This window comes from Pecten maximus, chromosome 12 (genome assembly GCF_902652985.1).
Source record: "Pecten maximus chromosome 12, xPecMax1.1, whole genome shotgun sequence".
Taxonomy (NCBI): Eukaryota; Metazoa; Mollusca; class Bivalvia; order Pectinida; family Pectinidae; genus Pecten; species Pecten maximus.
The window spans coordinates 32,957,544-32,967,306 of record NC_047026.1 but is presented as its reverse complement, the minus strand read 5'-3'; the positions used below and the strand labels follow the sequence as shown (position 1 = coordinate 32,967,306).

At 34.8% G+C, this 9,763-nt stretch overlaps 1 protein-coding gene across 3 annotated transcripts; it reads right to left on the bottom strand.

Moving 5' to 3' along the window:
• Positions 1-3,299: 3,299 nt before the first annotated feature.
• On the bottom strand, positions 3,300-8,309 carry LOC117339679 (keratin, type I cytoskeletal 9-like). Of its 3 annotated transcripts, XM_033901395.1 has the most exons (4): positions 8,224-8,309; positions 5,464-5,618; positions 4,871-5,421; positions 3,300-3,411 (listed from the first exon to the last, which is right to left on the bottom strand). In XM_033901395.1, the coding sequence occupies exons 2-4, from the start codon at positions 5,604-5,606 to the stop codon at positions 3,389-3,391; spliced, it is 717 nt and encodes a 238-aa protein (XP_033757286.1). In that variant the 5' UTR covers positions 5,607-5,618; positions 8,224-8,309; the 3' UTR covers positions 3,300-3,388. The 3 variants fall into 3 exon arrangements, with proteins under 3 accessions (XP_033757286.1, XP_033757284.1, XP_033757285.1); XM_033901393.1 differs by having other exon boundaries at positions 4,871-5,618; XM_033901394.1 differs by having other exon boundaries at positions 4,874-5,618.
• Positions 8,310-9,763: the final 1,454 nt, after the last annotated feature.

The following is a 9,763-nucleotide window of genomic DNA, read 5'->3' as shown; positions in this document are numbered from 1 at the left end:
GAAGGAATGCTCCTTTAAACCTAAAATATGGAACTCATTTGTGCATTGCTATCCATTACTCTGTTTAAAGCAAATTTACAGTTTAGGCAAACCCCAGATTCAGTATTTTCTGAAGAGCCAATACTACTTTTCTGTTTCTGCATTGTACAGTATCTTTTTGATTATTACATAAATTTAATACATGGATCATTACAATTAAAAAATACTGTTCCAGGTAATGCGTACCGCTTTTCATCGTAGAACATGATGTAACAATACCGGTTTCCATTTGTGTGAGATGATAATCTATTTACTCTAAGTTATTTGTATTGTTTTATTACAGCCCGGTACAGTTGATCCTCCTTTATTTGGACCCTACAAGACATGTTGCTTCTCCATCCTCGTGATAATTTGTTCAACATGATACCTATGAATATTAAAGATGGTATTCCTATAATTGTTGTTATATTATTAATGTGATCATACTTTCAGTGGCTGTTTTAATGCAATTTTATAATAATGCCTAATAAGGCAAAAGTGGTCGCTTCTTTGCGATCTCTGTAAAATGCAGCCTAGCGATTTGTCAGTTTATTTACTGAAACCAAACAAATAGCAAGTTGCTGTCCTTCGGTTTTGCAATGATACAATTTTGTCATTCAATATTGTTTCCGTTTGTCACGTGAAACTAGGAAGAACAGTGTACAATCAACACAGTTCTGGAATAAATAATCGACAAGTCGACATATACCAATGGAACTCTGGTAGATCAGAATAATAAGATATTGGATAGTATGATTTCGATAAAACATAACTGCATAGAAAGAACATTAAACGTATATATTTATATATTGACAGGACGATATTGTTACTGGTCAAAATTTTATCATTATAAACATTTCAAAAGCCCTCGCTATGTCTTCGTCAAATTTTTTTGTTGAAGTCGCGCTAGTAAAACAAAATAACACTGCTTATTGAAAAACGTCAAAAGTCAGTAACGAGAGATGGCAGACCTATGCCACCATACATTGTTATCGTTAGCGTTTTCTAATGTGTCTTGCAGGACTCATGGAGGGAAAAAAGAAACTGATTATTTCCTCAAGAATGAAGGCATATTCAATCTACGAACACACATTGTCTGTCTGTCGTATTTGTGAAATACAAGTGATATTCCATAGTAACCAGTACAACTATAATAATATCAAAATATATCATAATAAAAGGCGACGTATTGTATAAATGACAATCAAGATTTTAGCCCATCTAAAACTTATTGAGAGTTAAACACAGTAGCACACAAATTAGCTTAATCTTAAAGCGTTCATACCTAGAAAGCGGAGGAATGAACTCAAGAGAGGTCGAAAGAAGAGTTCAAATCTGAATGGGGAGATACAGTAGCCCAACTATTAAATAAATTTCATAATATTGGATTTCATTAGAACGTCAAGTAAAGATTAATTTTGTATCTGTGCCACTCTACAAATGAATTAAAATGTACAGGTTACAGCAAACAGCTGGAACTTAATTCTACCAACAGTGGCTAACATCTGTAAACGTAAACATCAAATATCCAAACATGGAAGGAAAGAAGAATAATGATGTGGGAACGACAAGCGGGCGTGTTAAGATCTGCACCATACAACTATCCAAATAAGGTTACTCAACAAAGAAAGAATAAAAGATACTATCACCAGTTAACCGTGTCTACATGTACTTCGAGAGGAAATATGTCTAAATGAAACTACACGTGGGAGAGGTGTGTTATGAGTGTCATCCAAGGAAAATATTTACACTTGAAATTGTCATCTATTGAATAAAATTGATGTTTTCTATATTCTCTTGATGAAAATGCAACGGCGAATTTCATATCTATCAGATCTATTATGAATATGAAATAAAGAAGATTATATACTATGCCATAAAACATACATCTGACAGAAAGTCAAAATATGAAGGGCGAAATCAAAGGAAGACAATCATTTTGTTTTTCCGTTTTCAATGGACGACGAACGTACATTATATCGCATAATTTACTACATAACAGGCCAAATATCCAACAATGATGCTTTAAAAAACCAATTTAATAGCCGTATTTTAAGGAATACTTTAACTCTATTATCGATGCTTTAAGAAATACAAATATTGTCATATATCTTTATACATGAGCTAGATTACAGCACGGAATATATAGGAATATTTCATAAAAACATCGCCCTTTTTAATGAACAAGGCTGGGGAGACGGCTTATAACCAATATAAGCATTTATTGTTGTTTGAAGATTTGAATATCGCAGATCGTTCTGGTAAAGCCTATAGAGCCAGCATTACATAAGATGAAACTTTCCTGACTAGGCCCTCCTGACTAGGTACTCGTGACAAGGCCTTCCTGACTAGGCCCTCGGGACGAGGCTCCCGTGACAAGGCCCTCCTGACAAGGCCTTCCTGACTTGGCCCTCAGGACTAGGCACTCGTGAAAAGGCCTTCTTGACTAGGCCCTTGGGACAAGACACTCATGACAAGACCTTCCTGACTAGGCTCCCGTGACAAGGCCCTCCTGACAAGGCCTTCCTGACTTGGCCCTCAGGACTAGGCACTCGTGACAAGGTCTTCCTGACAAGGCCCTTGGGACTAGACACTCGTGACAAGACCTTCCTGACTAGGCTCCCGTGACAAGGCCCTCCTGACAAGGCCTTCCTGACTAGGCCCTCAGGACTAGGCACTCGTGAAAAGGCCTTCTTGACTAGGCCCTCGGGACTAGGCATTCATGACAAGGCCCTCCTGAATATTACATGTTAACCAAAATGTGGCATTGCTGAACATTGAACTGAACATCTATCTATCAATACAAGTCTGGTTAGATGTGTTTTCCTTTTTCTTCCTCTTCTCATGTTATCCTTTTCGATTTCCATTTGACCAAAATTAAATTGACTATATAACATGTATTTCGTCTTCAATGTGTCTCGTTTTACAATGACAACGCCCTTTTTCAAAGATGGCATTCATTTTACAAGAACGTATGTATAACAATATTTCAGCTAGCCCAATGAAACTCCTACGCATTTATTTTGTCAATTTCTCCCTATCGTGTTATAAGAAATGCTATGGTAGCAACCACGCACTCAGGTTTTCCATCTGTTTGTCTTGTAATGACATTGAAAGAATCTTACGTCACACTCGGTCAACCTATGATAAACCGACAACATATCTAGCATGTGTTAGAGGTAATCTACTTATATCGTAACAAAAGAGACGCCTGCTTTCCCCCTCCGTACAGATATATACGTCATACCATTTCTTAGATTTTTGATAAATGAATAAAACTGTTTTACTTGCGTGAATTTATTATACAAATATATAAATCATATTTCAAAACAAGTCCGATCCCTTTTGTCCGCTGTCTGGCCCCATAGGTTTAGTAGGATCCGCGCTTCTTCACTGTAATAGACAAAATATACATTTAGGAGCATATAAATCTTCATGTCCTGTTAACAGCCGTCATAAAAAAAAATCTAGGTGAAATCTGGATCATGACAATAATGGGAACTATGTTACTTACTACAGAATGCTAGACACACCAATAAACATCAAACATGCCTGACATCATAGAAATACAATACTTACATTCATTATATTACAAATCCCCGGCATACTCATTACTGACCTATACAACTTAGCTTGATGTTCTCCTAACGATGAAAGGAAACTTGAATTTATAAACAACAACACTTAGTGCCAAATAATGGCAAAAGAATGACGTACACGGAGGTACAAAGATAAAGGGGGAAAGGCAACCAAGACGGTAAAGCGTCTTCTGTTAGGCCATCTACGTAATGTGCATGTTGGTCTAATATAAGCAATGTTATGAGAACCGTTTGGCGATAACGAAACAAGATATGTACGTTGATAATTAATCGGGTATGACGTAAGTTGTCGATATATGTCATTAAATTAAAATAATGTATGAATGAACAGGGCGCTTTGCCCTGAAACACTCTTCTAATAAGAGATATTACCGCAAAATTAACAAAATCATTGTCGCCTAAAATTCCAGTCACTTTATATTTTCCTTAGTTTTGCGGTATGAAACAACATTTATCTTGTAGAAAAGACTTATTGGGGAGTACATGATCAGGACTGATCTTAAGCATTTTGAAATCTTATCAAATCAATGTTTCATAAAATCTTGAAATGTACATATTATAAAATAAAGGCGGCAACATATGTAATAAGAGTGTTGAAGGAGAGCCTATCAAAGCCTGTAACAAATACTTTGAAAGTCCTCCAAACTCACGTAAATATATTGATAATGTCTCGTTTGTGTATGATATGAGGTTTTTTGACAATGCCAGTCATATTTGGATTTCAAGTATACCATCCTTAAATGACAATAGCTGTTGATGGGACGTTAAACAATACAAACCCGACTGTTGAAGACTATTCCCCCTCAGGAGCTTACATTAGTCTTTACTTACAACCTAACCAACATTGATAGCTTTGTTGTATGTAGAGAGGAATGTTAAGATTAGAGACATACAGATGGCTGAAGAACATGGTCAATTCTTAAGGTCGACATCATGCTAGCATTAGGAAGAGTTGCATTTCTTTGTGCTATATGATATAAGATATGTTCCATATATAATGGTCCCTGTATCGCTACATCGGCTTTCATCTAGAGAATGTGGAATAAGATTTGAACTAAATTTACTTTGCAGGTATCGTAAATGATGCAGAATGATGCAGAACACGGGCTTTGTCCTGAAACACAAAGTCTTGTTATTTGCTTTATAATCTTTTTTTGTATTGATATTTTGTTCTTATTTTTATTTTGCCTATCAATCTGAGTCTACACGTCTCGCTTAAATCTTTATCTTTATCACTCCTTCTTTCAACGTACTTATGGATACACTGCCGCTATTTCCTCCCATGTAAGGGTATGAAGATCCGCCCATCATGCTCATACCGCTTCCGGGGTAGTACATGGAGCTTCCGCCCATACTTCCACCCATCATACTGCTAGGGTAGTAGCTTCCGCCCATACTACCACCCATCATGCTGCCTGGGTAGTAACTTCCGCCCATACTGCCACTCATCATGCTGCTAGGGTAGTAACTTCCGCCCATACTGCCACCCATCATGCTGCTAGGGTAGTAACTTCCGCCCATGCTTCCTCCCATCATGCTGCCTGGGTAGTAACTTCTGCCCATATTGCCACCCATCATGCTGCCTGGGTAGTAACTTCCGCCCATACTACCACCCATCATGCTGCCTGGGTAGTAACTTCCGCCAATACTTCCACCCATCATGCTGCCTGGGTAGTAACTTCCGCCCATGTTGCCTCCCATCATGCTGCCTGGGTAGTAACTTCCGCCCATATTTCCACCCATCATGTTGCCTGGGTAGTAACTTCCGCCCATACTGCCACTCATCATGCTGCCTGGGTAGTAACTTCCGCCCATACTGCCACTCATCATACTGCCTGGGTAGTAACTTCTGCCCATACTTCCACTCATCATGCTATATCCTGGGTTGTACATTGATCCTGACGACATCATCGAACCTCCTCCCATCGTTGGGAAGGTACCGACAGCGGCTCCGATAAGCATGCATAGTAAAGTGACGGCAAGCATCATGGTTGATTTTTACTGAAATCACAAGCGAAAAATTGATTGCAGTGATTGTGACACATACACATGCTAAAGTATAACTGGACGTTTAATTACTTTATTTATTTTGAAAATTAAAAAAACTTAATCTGCGAATATCTGAAATTGTAGTATTTATCAGGGAACCTATTGATTTGTTCATTGGATTAAATCATGATGGCTTCCTGTATTGCTGAATACATCAAATTTGGTAGCCGATCTTCGACGTGACCACGTCTTATCAACTATATTGCTTTCCTTTTAAGGCTTGTTCATGATTGTTTACTATGTCAATTGCATGCATTGTCATGTTTAATTGTCCGTGTCAATAAAATCTCTGGGTAAATATTTATAAACTGTCCATATCAAATTACCTGACAATGTTTAATTTTAACGACTGATATTTTTGCCAATGATATGGTCATTGTTTCTTTGATTACTCTTGATGTACAGTTAAGCATCTCTGTAAGCCTGTGTTTAGTTGATAACATCTTAAGGATGAAATGATTGCGGTTCACAGTTTTCTTTTAATGTATAGTAAATAATAGGCATATTTATGGCTAAAACGTTTTAAAAATCAATATCTTGTGAATTTCTATCGTCAGAAGCATTTATACATACATTCCATACGACAAGCGTGTAGCATTAACACAGTTTTTAAATCCAAACATCTAGCTTTGCTTTAGATAGCCAGCATTATTTACCTAAAGTGTCCCTGTGTTTATCAATTACAAGAGGAAATTTGTTCTGGTATAGTCCACACTGTATTTAAGGAACGTATTTATGAAAGAATAAAAATAATAAGATTTGATAGAAGGTAAACAGGATACCGATAGGCTGTTTTGTTTTGTTGATATTGATGCAATATAGAATTCAAACATATAACACGCGTGAGGTAATACCATCTAACTTCATATCACTGAGCTAAATGTCATCAATGAAATACATTATTTATACTGACACGTAGGGAATATTATAAATATATCAGAAAGGATTCATCAACCATTTATAACAATTTATTTGTTACAAATTACGAGTCATTTACATGATCAAGATTTATAGATAGTTCTGTCAGGAAATATCAGTCCCGATAAACTTGAAAAATATTGAGAAAATATAGGTTTGTTTGACCTTTACCGTCAAGATATTTTTATTTGTGTTCAAACTAGTAAGGTGTACCGTTATAACAAAATAAATCCCATTCAATTAATGTTACCTACGTTCAAACACATTAACGTCACCAAATGGTATGGATTTTAAAACGTAAAAACAAATATTAAAAATACAGGGGACACAAAACTGAATGGGAAATATTTGAAATCAAAATCAGTCTTATTCTTTATCGACATACCTCATTATAGGTTGTTCTATGTACTATTACACAAATTGCCAAAAACTCGATTAGTATAAAGTATATATACTTCTAAACATCAGATTTAAACACTGGTTCGTACAAGTATTGGCAGTTGAAAATCGTTTTTTGCTTTCATTCTATAATTTATATTATGAGCCACGCCAGTTAAGTGTTTATAATATCATATAATAAGTCCGGTATAGCATAAACATCAAGCGAAGTGATTTTTAAGATATCGATATTTTATTGACTTTAAATGACAGAAAATGTGATGATTCATTATTATAAATGTTACTTGAAGAAAACACAGAGCAGTGCTGATAAATGTAATTTCATTTGACAAAACTGGCCATAGAAATGAGCCCTAAATCCCTCCACAATATTGGTAGCTGTTTATCTCTATGTATAAAGATATCGCGAGTAAGAAAATGTTAATTAATAACGTGCATGTCAATGCACAATCGAAGAGTTATCAAGTTTTAGTAAAGAAATAACCACCTAGATACTTACACCAGATTATCTCCATGGTTACAATCCAGAGACCAGAATCATAACCCATGCTGTTTCTTATAATTAAAATTTTCTGTATATGACATTTGCTTATAATATTAATTAAAACTCTACTTTTAAATTAAATCATATTCGCTTAAGCATCACTAATTAAATTAAATCAATAATTATAAATGAAATTGCCAATATGTAATAAATCTTGAAACCTATTATATTTGTCTATTTTGACAATAAATAGGTTTTGATAAAGTGAATAACTTATTTAAAATATGTTCGAACCTCAATCAAATATATCCTATACATTAAAAGATATTTGATATAATTGTATGAACTACGAGATCGGCATGCTCCTTGAATAAAAATTGAGTTGCAATGATGAAAATCTGCACGTGATGTAGCCGAATAATTCCGAATTTAGCCGAGATATTTTGTGAGTAATTTGCATGCTCCTTGACATTTTATCGATAAGTTTCATTTCAATTTGCCAGAGTTATTGTGTAATGTTTATGAATAAAACAGTGGATTATTTTTGCTGTAAAAACATCCATAACCCATACGTGGACATACAAAAGGTACGTCCTAGTCATACTTTAAGCAAGAAATGAAAATGATTTATTGTATTGTTGTTATTAGGTTGATATCAAAATTTGAAATATATTGTGATGTTTTCAAATTGGCTTTTTATGTTTATAAATACTGAAATTATAAGCAACAGAAGCGTATTGTAACTTAACTACTTACTTTAGACAGGCTGCGTGCGTTGAACGGCTATTTGTTGGAACTGACGCTAAATCGAAAACCTTCGCTTTTATACACTACTCGATCCGAGTTTTCTTTTGTTTTTTTGTGAAAAAAAATAACAAGGAAACATCTTTTACAAATCATAAGTTTGGTCATGACATGCGGTTGTCTCTTTTAAATGTCACCGATCGATCGCTAATAGGACCACCGCCATACCAGCCCGGCTACACCAAGACAAGAACAATTAATTACTACCGACCAAAAACATACGTTCTTAAACATTGTGTATATGTATATACATAACACTTACTTTACCTCAAAGCCTGTAAGAAAAATGATAGACTATAAAAAATGTCAAATTTTGTTTTTTCTTTTTCCGCATTACCGCAACAGACATGTTACAGCGACGGTGTAATGACATATACTCTAACCAATCTTTTTAACATAATTAAGTGTCCTAAGGTCACGTTATGAAGTTCTTTAAGGAACTCTTTATCTTAATATTGGGCTATTTTTTTATCGAAGTTAGGTCATTATGATTTGTGACAACTATTTTAAAAATCTGTACCAAAGTTTTCCATTTTTGTACATAGACATTAACAAATAATATGTTTGATATCAACTGACTTCTAACGTGTCGATTGGTCCGTATAAGATTTCATATGTTACTGTCTGCAAAGATAGCTTATTGTTAAACTTAGGACCCGAACATTATCTTACAATTTTCAGACAAAAATAATACAATCTGGCCAGATCGGTGATAATGCAATTGTAATTTCACTTGCCTCTTTTGTATGTATTCTAGTCAATTGTTTTAAAAATGAAAAAGTATTGAAGCAATATCAAACTATAAGTTACCATTATTGATCAACTTTAAACTGAACTAGGGGCTGCATGCCGGAGGAATACACCGCGAGATTAACGTTGATCATATTTATGTATTACTAATTTAATTAGGAACTTAATCACAATATATCTTAACTGTTACTAATCCATTTTTTCATTTACTGTCAGGATATTAAAATGAAGAAAATTGAAAACAAATGACAGGTACCTTTAAGTTTTGTACAATAAGGCCATATATATTCAAGAACAATAAATGCTTTATCGGATTCACTCGGGTTTCATTTTTAGTGAGATTTGAAAAAAAACAACACTTTCTTATTCATAAACCAGTTTCACATTTGTTTTGAGCTACACTTCCAGTTACCTTTAAACGTTTATATTCTCCATTTCCGAATGTTTATTCTCTAATACATCTGATTATGTCATGTGTCAAAATGACAGATTTTTGGTAATTGCATGTATTAATGAGTCAGTGGACATTTTAGGAAACAGAGTTATCCACAACGCAAAGATTTCGGTCTCTTAAGTGATACAAATACATGTACATATAATACACTTATACAGTTTATTCATGCCAACCCTTCTCCAGACAACAGAATAGCGTCTTAGCAAAAATAATTTTAGGAACAAAAATAAGATGTATCATTAATGAACGGGGTTTGTTCCATATTGCAGAACATCGCTGAATATCAAC

Excerpts from the sequence above, each read along its gene's own strand:
- LOC117339679 (XM_033901393.1), bottom strand. The coding sequence starts at position 5,606 with ATGATGCTTGCCGTCACTTTACTATGCATGCTTATCGGAGCCGCTGTC. Across the intron at positions 3,412-4,870 it reads TAGCGGCAGTGTATCCATAA|TGAAGAAGCGCGGATCCTAC; the intron begins GTACGTTGAAAG and ends TGTCTATTACAG.